The 13,188-nt window shown below is 40.5% G+C and overlaps 1 protein-coding gene across 1 annotated transcript; it reads left to right on the top strand.

The window, feature by feature from the left end:
- Positions 1-544: 544 nt before the first annotated feature.
- Positions 545-12,635, top strand: LOC121510447 (bile salt-activated lipase-like). The gene is made up of 12 exons (XM_041788491.1): positions 545-641; positions 2,706-2,853; positions 3,340-3,459; positions 3,669-3,866; positions 6,412-6,542; positions 6,672-6,779; positions 6,880-7,003; positions 7,286-7,469; positions 9,029-9,232; positions 9,344-9,541; positions 10,075-10,182; positions 12,480-12,635. Exons 1-12 carry the CDS (start codon positions 582-584, stop codon positions 12,574-12,576), a joined length of 1,680 nt encoding a protein of 559 aa, XP_041644425.1. The 5' UTR covers positions 545-581; the 3' UTR covers positions 12,577-12,635.
- Positions 12,636-13,188: the final 553 nt, after the last annotated feature.

Below are 13,188 nucleotides of genomic sequence, written 5' to 3'. Positions count from 1 at the left end.
ATCTTAGGGTATGCTGGGATATGTGAGATGCACCAGATGGAGCTTTCATTAGGGAAAGAGGACACATTTTTCCACTGCAATTAAAGGAGTTGTTGAAACAAGACAGCCTTTGACTCACAGCTATGACATAATCAGACTTTAAACGCACACTCCACAGGATGCAGCCCCCTATTATAACTATGAGACAAAGAAGTTATGTGAAGTATTTGACTATTTACATCAGTGTAAGTAACAGTATTGTATCTAAAATCAGGAACCTTTAACCGTGATCTTACCCAATCTGACCCAAAATGTTTTGTTAGATAGGTGTACCAAGGTCTGACTGTATGGTAGCATTGAATATTTCCTTTTAAGGAAATTAGTCATGTGTTTAATTGATATGATTTAAAGTATTAAGGTACTGAGAAACATCCAAAAACACTGTCATTGATTCTTTGATGCATCTTCAGCACATAGAGAGTATTTTGAACTGAGGCTGAACGCCTCCTAAAGGTGACTATTACTTTAAAGCTGTGCTGGAGATAAGAAGTGTGGGGGGTATAAATATCAATGAGTGTGTGACTGCTCACAGACAGGTGAGGATGATGATGTTATTGGTGTTCCTGGTTGGCATGTGGCTGAACTCAGCCTCAGCTGCAAAGGTGAGTGTTTCTTCAGCTCAGATTTAATCACTAATGTGTAAGTTTGTTTTATTATAGTTTCTTTTCTGAAGCTATATTATGTATTGGTCACTAGCCGCTTTGTATGCTGCATGCTGTCTGTCTTGGCGATAGTAGTTGCCCCCTCAAACAGAATGTGCTTGGGAAAGCTAGACTATACAGGGTAGATGGGTACAGTTTCACCATGTTGTTTAACAAATTACAGGTAGAAAAAAAAATGGCCAAAAAACAATGTGCTATTTGAACATTTTTGGAGTTTTTTTTTTTTTCACCCAGGAAACTTCTAAATATGGCACTATTTTGCAATGCAAGCTTCGCCTACTGCCAACGTGTTCTTCCACATAAGTGTATCTGAACAGCTATTTTTGACAAACACTGAGGCTTCCTGGGTGGTAAATAAAATGCTTCAAAATAGCTTACAATTGAGCCAGCATTGTTCTTTGGCCTATTTTTTTTTTTTTTTACCTTGAAACTGTACCCATCTGCTACACTGTATGGCTTAACTTCTCCAACTACATCCTGTTTAAAGGACCAACTTTTTTATATTTATAAATTGCCAAGTACGTGATACAACCTCACTTAAAAAACACAGAAATAACTATTTAAAGCTGCAAAAAAATCTTTATCATGTACAATATGTAGTTTACAAGCTGTCCTAAGTGCTTTGTGTTTATAGACAATGTAGTCTAGCATCAGAGCATCTTTAACTCTGAAATATGTTTACAGCAATTGCATGGTAGCACTTCCTTGTGTGCTTGTACTCCAAATGGTTCAACAACAGCATTCAGTTTAATTTGAGTATACCTGGGTAGGAGTTTTTGGCTGATTTCATCTGGAATTCTGAGGGTTAAAAGGGTTCATTTGGTTTTTTGTGTTCTATAGAGCTCACTGTCTGTCAGTGGGCTGTTACAGTGCTGTTTATAGCTCTCAGAAAGGCACACATAGCTTGGTTTTAATATGTTAGAAAATACATTATGCACAGTATATACATGCAATTTAACATAGGCATTGCTGTTTTTATGTGTGACTATGTTTCTGTTTTCAATGTTTGAAAAAAATGTAATCATTAACCTTATGTCTTGTTTTATGTATGTTTATATATAAAGGATTTGACTCTCTGAACCATCTTAACAATGAGTGGTTTTACTTTTGATACTTAAGCACATGTTTTTGTACATACCTTATACAGTTACTTACTTTTTGGAATATTTTAATGCCTTATTATTTTTCGTATTTAAAAAGGGGCAATTTAATGCCATAATGCACTTTTTAAAGCCTAAATATCTGATTAGTTTTTCTACAACTGCATGAAACTGAAGTAGGAAAGCTGCAGGATGTGGATCAGGAGGGTCACAGATGGCCTAGTGGTTGGGTTGCACGCTGGTGACCCGGGTTCAACTTCGGCCCTTGGCTCCTTCCCAACATGTCTCTCCCTCATTCTCTCATCCCTGTTCTCAACTCTATCCACTGTCTTCCTCTCTGAGTAAAAAAAAAAAACCTAAAGATATAGTGCTTAACAAATTTATTAGACCACCTGCCATATTTGTCTCAGAGACCATCCAGCATCATGAAGAACTTTAATCCGGACTCTTTCATTTTCAGTGAGCTCTCACATTTTACCATTTTGAACAGGAATGAGGAATTTCAAACTGAATTCACCTTTTTATACCCAAATTTGAGCTGGCTCACTGGGCTTGTCTGAGAAGTCAGAAATGATATCATTTGGGTTAAAGAGCTTCTACATATTGGTGTATTAACCATTGCAGAAACATAAAAAATGATTTTGGTTATTACCAGTGCTGTTAATTTAGGGCAGCTGTGGCATAAACCTTACTTTGGGTGATGGTCTAATAAATTTGTTAAGCACTGTACATCTAATAAAAGGATTTGGATCAGGAAGTAGCAACAGGTGGCTGTCAAAAGCAGCATTACATTTTTTTTATCAAGTGTCGGTTAAGTAAGTTACTTTAGGTTCAGTTAATACAAGATTGATTCAGTCAAGTTATTTGAGTTAAGTTTAGTGTGTTTGAATCAACGTGTGTGTAGCTTGGTGTGGTGCAGACGGAGTCGGGACAGGTGCAGGGGAAGAATCACTGGATGGGGCTGTTCAGTTCTGTTGATGTCTTCAAAGGAATTCCCTTTGCTGCTGTCCCTGACAAGTGGGAGAAACCAAAACCTCACCCTGGATGGGATGGTAATAAAACTCACTCAGTTCTGGTTGTATCAAGGTGTCAAAAACTGTGTTCAAAACTCTTCAACTTCACTGTTTGAAACTTTAGTCAATGGCATTAGTACAGCTGCAGAGAAAGCCTGCATAACATAGAACGGCACAGATATGAATATACTCTGTAATTTATGTTTACAGTAAAAGACACAGATTCATACTGCCACATCTCACATCTAAATTAGTAATCCCTTTAATACAGGCCTGAACCAAACATCTCTTACCTGTTTACATTTGGTTGAAATTGGTTCAGTCAGGTTATTACATAGAAGCAACAATCCACCAGCTACAATGGTCTGTGTCCGTCACATGTCAAACTTCCTCTTTCCTATTATTAACCACATAGACACAGAGTGAAGAAAAATGCCATCTTTTAAACTATGTTAAGTCAGTATAATGAAGAAGAAAACCTTGCTCATACAACAGGAACAGAAAAGTTCATATGTTTGGTTTCAGGGGTCATGAAGGCCACTAAATATCGGGATCGCTGCCTGCAGGTCACACTGCTGCAGACAAACACCCAGGGCAGTGAAGACTGTCTTTACCTGAACATCTTCGTCCCACAAGGAACAAAATGTATGGAACAACACACATGCATGCTCTGCATTGTCTCTAAAGAGAATTTCACTGATTTTGTCTAGGTGCTGTTTTTTTAACTGCAGCAGCCCCAGAAGGAAAATATGCCTTGTGATCGCAGCTTTATTTAGTGGTTAGAAAGAGTTACAGAAAAGCAAGATCTCATTTGGGATGTTGGCCTTTCCATCTGCCCCCTCTACCTCCACCAGTGTCCAAAAGCCTCCCTGTGATGGTGTACCTGTTTGGAGGAGCCTTCCTTTTGGGGGCGTCAAATGATGTGGCGATCCTTGGAGACTCTCTGTACGATGGGAAGGAGATGGCTGACAGAGGCAAAGTCATCGTTGTAACCGTGAACTACAGAGTCGGGACACTGGGTTTCCTGAGCACTGGAGACTCCCGATTGCCAGGTCTGAGCAAAACACCTATACTGTTTCTACATGAGCTGATAGTTAACCTTCCCCATACTCCTTCAGTCTCAGTTCACATCCCAAAGTTCACCTTGTATTTTGGAGTGTGTACATAGTACCAGCTGCTGTTTCCCAGCATGCACGTGAAGGGACTGGTGATCTTTTTGTGGTCTTATCAGTATTTTAGCAGATAAACTGTGACTTAGCTCAGCTGCTAACTGTTCTAAAATGGGACAGGGTGAACAAAATAAAGCTCATGTTCTGTGTTCTAGTGCCCTAAATCCTGCATCAGGTTCACTCACTCTGATTATTTTGGTTACAGACAGGAGGGGTTGCTGGGAAAGTTCAAGTATGCAACAATGGAGTGTGGGGCTCAGCTAGCTGTAGGTGCAGGTGGGCCCAAAAACATGGCTGAGCCCCTGAAAGGCCCACTGAATGGTTCACTGTAGCATGATGTGACTTAGTTTTATTTATAATTGTGCATCAGATCAGCAGTTGGTGCTAGTCTTAGCATTTTGCTCTTCTGCCAGGCTTAGATTTAGTTTAGGATCCGACTGAAAAACAGTTATCAAGAGACAGTTGTGGTCAAAATGAAAGCCAGCTGCCTTCTTTTTTCACTTCTCTTTTTTGGCGTCCTGACCTTCTTAAGGTCCTGGCCAAACAGTCAAGTTCAATGGACCAGCTGACTATGTTAACATTAATAGACTAGAAAAGCACTCAGAGAGCGCAGACCTCCGCCATCAGCCCTATCTCCCAATAGTGAAGAATCCTTTAAAATATTCCTGGATCATCACCCCATGTGCCCCCCACCACGGCATTTGCTGATTACTCCCTCCCTGGTAGGGTGGAAACACAGTGAGGCAAAACATTGGCTCCACTACAGATGGACTGTCATGGTGGTAGCGTTGCCTGCTGGTGCCAACAGATGCACTGACAGTCTCACCCATGGTCTCACTGGAGTATTGTGAGTGTTCACGCTACAATTCGCTGTCTTTCTCTCTGTTACGCGCCGACTCGTCTCTTTCAAAGTCTGTAAACTCCAAAACTTTGAATAGAAACACTCCCAAAATGCTGCCAGGATTGAAGTTACTTATGTCTGCCATCTCCTGGTGTAAAGTGGTAACAGCGCAGACCTCCGCCATTAGCCCTATCTCCCAATAGTACAGAATCCTTAAAAAAATTCCTGGATCCAGATGGTGATCCGGATCAGTTCCAAAATCTAATCAGTTCTTCCTTATGCCATTTCTGACATTCACTGAAAATTCATCAAAATCTGTCCATAACTTTTTGAGTGATGCTGCCAACAAACGAACAAACGAACAAACGAACAAACCCTCCGGATCACATAACCTCCTTGGCGGAGGTAAAGATAAAGCCGCTCATACCATTTGAGGAGATGGGGTTTATATTTTGAAGCAAGCTACATTTTCACTGAGGCAATGATGAACGGAAGTTGCATGTTGCCACCCCAATAAATCATATCTACGTTACAAATAATATCGGGGTGTTATTAAAAATACTGTATGTATTTTAGCTGACTTCCATCAATGATCTGTAAGGCTGGGCCCGTGAAGCCCCCCCTTATAGGCAGCCTTGTGCAGATGAACTGTTCACATGTTTCGTGGCACCATCATGTTTCCCCAGCCCTGTCTTTTTCTAGTCTGGAAAGTTTGTTTCTTACATCAGTGTGAGTTTTTTGCACTCTTATAAATGTTTCCAAGACAGTCTGGCTGCAGACCCTACATCTCTGATGGCCACTCTCACAGACCGTTCATGTGAGACGCTTTCTCTGTCAGAAGTGCCGTCCAGTTTTTAAAACAAAGTCTGGCAGTTACATTCATGAAATAACCACATTGCAAACATTACAGACAGAGTAAAATCTAACAGAGAAAAGTAGAGGTCTAATCCAGGATTAAATTATGTATCAACCTGTTTAAGAAGTAGTTAAACAAACAGTAGCTAGTAGGTGCTGTAAAAAAATGTATACCTAAACCGCCAAGTAGGCAAAATGTACCTAATAAGAAGCATTCATCTTCCCTCTGTTTTATTTCCCCCAGTGAATAAACAATAGTTTTTAGAGTGGAAACACTCTATCTATTGCTGCACTGCCTAATCATAAGTCATAGGTAACTTCAGCAAGGATACCACAGTTAATAGGAGAAGGTCATTATTGTGAAATGTCAATAGATTTGGATAGATGGGGTCTGGCAAATCTATCTGCTTTGCATGGTTATAAAAGAAGAACACTCAGGAGAAGAGTCCAGAGAGCTGGAGGCTTTTTAATTTTTTTTTTTTAAATCCAGACATGAATATGTTAATGTTAATGAAAGTTGTTGTTCTTTAAACTGAAGGGGTACTACTGATGATCATAGCAGACAGCGTAGAGCTGTTGATGATCAGAAAGAGGTGAAGTTGTGGTACTTTTAGTTTCATCAGACTGTAATCTGCAGGGAGGACTGGCCCAATTTGCAGTCCAGTCTAACTGCTAATGTCCAGTTCAATTTTACCCAGGAAACAGTAGCATGTTCTCTCTTTTATCTGTTAGGAAACTATGGCCTGTGGGATCAGCATGCTGCCATTGCCTGGGTCCGCAGAAACATTGAGGGATTCGGAGGAAACCCTGATAACATCACCATCTTTGGTCAGTCAGCTGGAGCAGCCAGTGTCAGCTACCAGGTAAGAGGTTCAACTTCCAGTCAACTTTACAGGTGACAGGAAGTTAAATGGAGAGAGGGTTAGCCAAACACGGTTTGAAGAGTTTAGACACCATCCCTGCTGCATGGATCTCCTCTGTGTGTCCCTCAGATGCTGTCTCCTTACAGTAAAGGGTTATTCCGCAGAGCAATCACACAGTGTGGCGTTGCACTCAGTCCCTGGGCTATACAGAACAAACCCATGGCTCTCACCAAGAAGGTCTGCATTATTTTCTTATCCTGCCTCATGTAGATGGTATCATTGTGGTTCAAAGTGATAAATATTCCCTTCTACTCTATCAACATTTATGTTCTTGCAGATTGCTCGAAAAGTTGGCTGTTGGAAAATTAATGAAGATGAGATGATTGAATGTCTGAAGAGGAGTGACCCTGTTCAACTCACAATGGCTGGAAAAATTGACGTGCTGCTTATTCTGGGAAAAGGTCTCAACTCCTTAGCCAACATCTACACCAAATTAAACAGGGCTACTTTAGTAGCGGTTGCAACTTCAATAGCATCACTGGATAGGCCAACTAAGATGTGTAATTTGCCGGTAGCACTTCTACTTTACCATAATATTCTAACTGAAAATATAATCTTTGGCTGTAATTCCATTACGGGCATGCACATTTCATTTAGAGTCCATTAGGCTCATCTGAGCCTAGCAAATAATTTTATCAATTCAGATGTAGTGCTCAAGCTATGTCTCACCGTCCTCCTTGCAGGTACTGTCATGGATCTCCTTGAACTTGCCCCGGTGGTTGATGGTGACTTTATTCCAGATGAGCCCAGTAAATTGTTTCACAATGCTGCTGAGTTTGATTATCTAGCTGGGGTCAACAGCATGGATGGACACATATTTGCTGGAGTCGATGTTCCTTCAATTAACATGAGAAATGAAACCACTGTGTGAGTACTGAGCATCATGGCCTGCTATATGCTTGCTTTTGTAAAATATTGTGTGTGAATAAGTAAGTATGTTCCTGGAGTAAGAAAGTAAGAAAGTAAGAAAATAATAAGAAAGTAATTAAAGTAAAAGTGTATAGGCTACATTCTTAAAGTCATTAAGTTCTAAATACGCTCTTAAGGTAACTTCTTAAAGTCGGTCAGTAGGTAATTAATGAAGTAGATTGTAAGGAGTTATGGTGGAAGGAAAAAAGTCAGTGGGCAAGTAAATAATGTGTAAGCAAGTAAATACATAATAAGAAAGTATGTAAGTAAGCAAGTATGAATGTTATAAGCAAGTAATCAAGTAAGTAAGTAGGCACGTAGGCAAGTAAGCAACTACATACAGTACATTCAGAAAGTATCCAGAACCCCTTCACTTTTTCTATTTTATTACGATGCAGCCAAATGCTACAGTTGAAAAAAATATTCTCATCCATCTACACTCAGTAACCCATAATGACAAAGTGGAAACAGAATTTTAAGAGTTTTTGTAAATTAATTCAAATTAAAAAAATGGAAATATCGTATAAACATAAGTATTCAGACCTGTTGCAAAAACAGTTGAAATTTAGCTCAGCTTCCTTCCATTTCTCTGGATCGTTGCTGAGATGTTTCTACACCTTGACTGGAGTCTACCCGTGGTAATAAAATTGACTGGACATGATTTGGAAAGGAACACAGCTCTCTATAGAAGACCTCACAGCTGAAATGGCATTTCAGAGCAAAAAGGAAGCCATGAGGTCAAAGGAACTGACAGCACAGCTAAGGCTACAAAAATAAATCTCCACCATTGATTTACCACTGAGTACAGTGGCCTCCATAATTCTCAAATGATGGATATTTGGCACAACCAAGGGCTGGTCATCTGGTCAAACTGAGCAACCATCACTGCAGCCCTCCACTGATCTGGGCTTTATGGCAGGGTGGCAAGGCGGAAGCCTCTCCTCAGTGCAAAACACATGAAAGCCCGCTTGGAGTTTGCAAAACACTCCAAATGAAAATCTAGTGGGCTTTGATGTGCTTTGCACTGAGGAGAGGCTTCCGTCTAGCCATTTTTCCATAAGGCCAGATCAGAGGAGGGCTGCAGTGATGTTTAAACTTCTGGAACTTTGTCCCATCTCCACACAGGATCTGTGGGGCTCAGCCAGTCACTGTGGGGTTCTTGATCACCTTTCTTACTCAGGATCTTATCCCTGATTGTTCAGTTTGGCCTAGTGACCAGCTCTTGGAAGAGTCCCATTTGTGACAAACTTCATCCATTTGAGAATTATGAGACCACCTTGTTCTTGAGAACCTTGAGTGCAGCAGACTTTTATGTAGCCTTCACCAAATCCATGCCTTGCAACGATCCTGTCTCTGTGTTCAGAGACAGGATCCTTTGACCTCATGGCTTGGTTTTTGCTCAGATATAAATTGTCAGCTGTGAGGCCTTCTACAGAGAGGTTTGAATTGTGATATTTTGAGATGTAAAAGATGTAGTAAAGGGGTTGTGGTTGTGTGCCTCTCTTTGGGCTCTTCAGGCAGCAGGTGAAGAGTCTGCTGACTGGTCTGACGAAGGACAAAGGAAATGCTGCCGTCTCTTCGGCCTACAGTGTTTACACAGCTCACTGGGGTTCAGCTCCTGAGCAGGCCGTGGTGAAGAAGACTGTGGCTGACATTGAGACCGACTTCCTGTTCCTGGTTCCCACTCAGATTGCCCTTAAGCTCCACGCCAACAACACCAGGTCAGCTCTAAAGCTCTGTGGAGGGGTATATTATACTTGAAAAGATAAAGATGAAATTATTTGTATATTATTCATGTTTCCTCTTTTGGGTTTGTGTTGTTTGACCCTCAGTGGAGCCAGTACTTACTCCTACCTGTTCAACATGAAGACTCGCATCCCAGGTTTCCCTAAATGGGTAGAGGCGGAGCATGCTGAGGACCTACAGTACCTGTTTGGTAAACCCTTCTCCACCCCATTGGTCTACTTCCCCCGACACAGAGATCTGTCTGAGTACATGATCGCGTACTGGACCAACTTCGCACAGACTGGGTAAACTCCCAGCATGCACTGCAAACATACATATCAACAACAAGGTCTACATTTTATTGAGGTTTTGAATGATAAAACCAGTTAGATGTCTTTCTTTGTGACCCTGACATGAACTATGAAATAATGTTTTCTTATTTTCTTCAGCAGTTTTTAGACCAGTTTGAACTGTTTTTAGTAGATTATTATAGGAATATATTTGATCTGGTTTGGAGTTGTCTAAACTGGATCTGACCTGGCTTAAGTAGTCTGGTTGACATGGTCAGGTTTTATTTAAAAAGATCCAACAAGTCTGAGGTACTTTTGACAATTTTAAAGCAGTTTAAACTGATCTCTTTTCAGACTAATGCAGCTTTATTTATGTAGGACTGTGGACAGAGAAGGGAATCAGGAAGAGATAGACAGACACGTTTTCAGGATATTTCATCTGTTCCTAACAAATATGATGGTTGTAAATTGATCTAAAATCCCCTGCCTTGTCTTAATTGATTCGGATTAATAAAAAACAAATAAACTCTCCCTATTCTCCCTTCCAGCAATCCCAATTCGGGTGAGAGTAGAGTCCCAGTAGCCTGGCCTCCCTTCACCAAATACCACCAACCTTACCTGACAATCAACAACAAGATCACCAAGTCCTCCATTGGGTAATACACACAGAAATTGTTGAATCTGAAGGTTACCTGCAATTTAATGTAAAATATGGCAAGGTAAAATACTGTAGTTTGGCTGTACTGTGTTTTTAAAAGAGATTGCATTTGTACTGAGGAATGTTTGGTTTAAAAGAATACTGCTTTACAATAGGCCGATTTAAGGATGAGTACATTCTCAATGGATTTTTGGTCAGGATAAAGAAAGGGAAGAAGTTCCAGTCCAAAGTTTTAATCTTTGAAAAAGTTTAACTTGTTTCCTGGTAGCTAAGGCAAAGGGTAACAATATACAATATTTTTTCTGAAATTCTACCTTCTCATTTACAATTCAATTTAACTCTCACTCTCCTCCCGTCTACCGAGGCCAAAGGTTAGCTTCGATGTATTGCTTTGCCTTGTTCGGGTCATCAGAGGTTTTTTGCTCACCTGTTGCTGTGGTAATCTTGAGCGGAGCAGGGAACAAAACACCATACTTCACTCCCGTAACCTTGCAAAGCAGATGGAAAAGCCTGTTTCTGTGTTTCTCACTGGCGAAACCATCTTGCAAAGCTCTCGTCTGAACCGTTTGGGCCTGGTTTGAGAGTGACAGGACCAATCAGCAATGAGGGGCAGTACTTTCGGGCACGGCGGAGTCATGACGTAAGCAAGCAGCAACAAGAGGCCTGTGCAATTATGGCAGAAGACACTAGCGTGGATGCTGCTAAGGCGCCAGTTTTACCAGAACTTGACGACATTTCTTTGTTAAAAGAAAAAGAACAGCACTGAGTTTTTTTTTTTTTTTTTTTTTCAAAAACGACAAAAGTCGTGTACTGACATGTCTACAGTCGCCATGGTTCACATTATGCAGATTATTCCTTGGTTGCTGCGCACACACACCTCGGTAGCGGAGACAACGTCACATGTTTTGTTGCTCTGATTGGCCTGTAAAGATGTGACAGACAGAACGTCCATCCAATCACCCACCAAGGTTTTTTTTAAAGGCTCTGCCCTTTCCCAAACACTGAATATCAAAGGTTTTCCACTTCCATCTGACGTGTCAGGTTATAACTCGCAGGCACCGGTGAAGTATTCCTCTGACCTCTGCAAAGCTGCCCTCTTCTTCCTGACGAGTAGTCAGGGTAGATGTAGAAATGCTTCCTGTTGTGGAGCATGGGCTCTGCACCGACGGCCTTACGAAGAACATCAGTTTTTTCTTTAAAGTGGTGAAATTTGATGATTAAAGCCCTTTGGGGATTTTCACCATTTGGTCTAGGCTGCAGGCTCTGGTGTACTTGGTTCAGTGTGGTTGTGTAAGTCAGGTCCAGGATATCTTTCAGCAGATTAGCCACCCCTGCCATGTGTCTCCAAAACCTTCCTTCACGCCAATTATTCTGCAGTTGTCTTTCCGTTGGCGACATTCCAGGTCATTGGTTTTGGCCGTCAACAGAGTGACTTCCAATGTGAGAGACGTAAATTTATTTTTCAACTCCACGACCCTGTTAGCATAGTTGTTAGCTCCTTCTTCCAGGCTATCGATCTGTGTAGCATATGATTTTATTTCTTTTCAGACTCCGGGAATTTCCGTTCTCATGTCCCTTGAAAAATTGTTCATTTTCTTGTGCGGTTCACATGATAATGTGGCGATGTATCAATCTTAGCTACCACATTTTGTTCAATTCTCTTCAGTGCCATCATTATCGCATCCGTGTCCGACAAGCTCTCTGTGGTTTTCGGGGATTCAGGGTTGGGAGAGTCCAAGGCCTCTTGACCTGCTTTGGCCTTCGAATGTTTTGGCATTTCAAGGCGATTTACCTCACTGGACGGTTCAGGAAACGTCTACTTTAAAATCTCGTCTTTAAATTACGTGACTACTAACACGTTGTACTATGTCCTTTCTTGACTTTGAGATAGAGTGAGAGCAAAAGACAATATTCAAATTTTAATCCATGCAGAGCTCATAGACTCACTTCTTTACATAGAGCTGCCCCCCCCCTAAATTTTACTTTCTAAGTAAAAATTTACAATCTAGTCATCATCAGAAACATTTTGTATGTAAATGGAAGAATGTGTTTTCTTTTATTTTTTCTGCTGTTTTTACTGCTGTGTTTAAGTGTTTTTCATGCCATGCATTGCTAGAAGGCTTTATTTCTATTGATCAGACAATTTTTGGATCCAACCAACACAGCAGCAAAAATTCATGCAGTAGACCACAGAAAAAAACAACAAAGATTTATGAAGTCACTCAACCTGCCATTTGATTTTTGCCTTCATCATTCAAACTTTTTGATTGTAACATTTGTGTGTCGTCTCTTTAGCTTTGACCTGAGATCATACTACGTCAAATACTGGACTGAAACCTACAACTCATTCCCAACCATCAAGAGAGAAGGGAAGGAAGAGGAAAACTACTGAGGGTTATTGAAAATGAGGGAATAAAATACATGAGAAAAATTAAACGAGAGTCAGTCTGAGTAAACAAATGCATCACTTTACTCTCTATTCTTTCTCTCTTACTTTCTTTCTTTATAGATGATATACCAATCTCTACATGGGGGAACAGTTTAAGGTATATCATCTTCTGTGGATGATGATTAACAGAATTTTTAACCTGGGTCAGATTTGTCAACATTTTGGTGTCTCATGATAAATAAGTGAACAAATGTATTAAAAAACCCACAGAAGACAGCTTTGCCAGTCTCCGTGGAAAAAATAGCGAGAAGACTGTCAGACTAATGCAATGGCAGCAATGCAGTCCTTTGAGGGGGTTGTTTTTGATCGAGTACAATATGCTCTCTGAAAATCCTTTTTCCATTAATAGGCTCAGAAAATGACAACTGAAAATACAAGAGAAAATTGGCCTTTTGGTTAGTTAAAAGAGCTTCATCTCTCAAAATGTTTTTTCTTTTAACTGCTTTACCAGAAAGTCCCCGAAATTAAGTGGTGAATAACGGATTTTGCATTTGTAAGGCAAGATACAGAGAATCAATGCAAGATATTTTCAGTCATCTGCAAGTCTTAAACATG

The sequence above is a fragment of the Cheilinus undulatus genome, linkage group 5 (genome assembly GCF_018320785.1).
Source record: "Cheilinus undulatus linkage group 5, ASM1832078v1, whole genome shotgun sequence".
Taxonomy (NCBI): Eukaryota; Metazoa; Chordata; class Actinopteri; order Labriformes; family Labridae; genus Cheilinus; species Cheilinus undulatus.
The sequence above is the reverse complement of the archived record's forward strand: the minus strand, read 5'-3'. Positions and strand labels throughout refer to the sequence as shown.

What these genes read in the sequence shown, in the direction of transcription:
- LOC121510447 (XM_041788491.1), top strand. Translation starts at nt 582, where the DNA reads ATGATGATGTTATTGGTGTTCCTGGTTGGCATGTGGCTGAACTCAGCC. An exon ending in TGGAGACTCCCGATTGCCAG is followed by an intron (nt 3,867 to 6,411) that starts GTCTGAGCAAAA and finishes TTTATCTGTTAG; the next exon opens with GAAACTATGGCCTGTGGGAT. An exon ending in ATCACCAAGTCCTCCATTGG is followed by an intron (nt 10,183 to 12,479) that starts GTAATACACACA and finishes TCGTCTCTTTAG; the next exon opens with CTTTGACCTGAGATCATACT.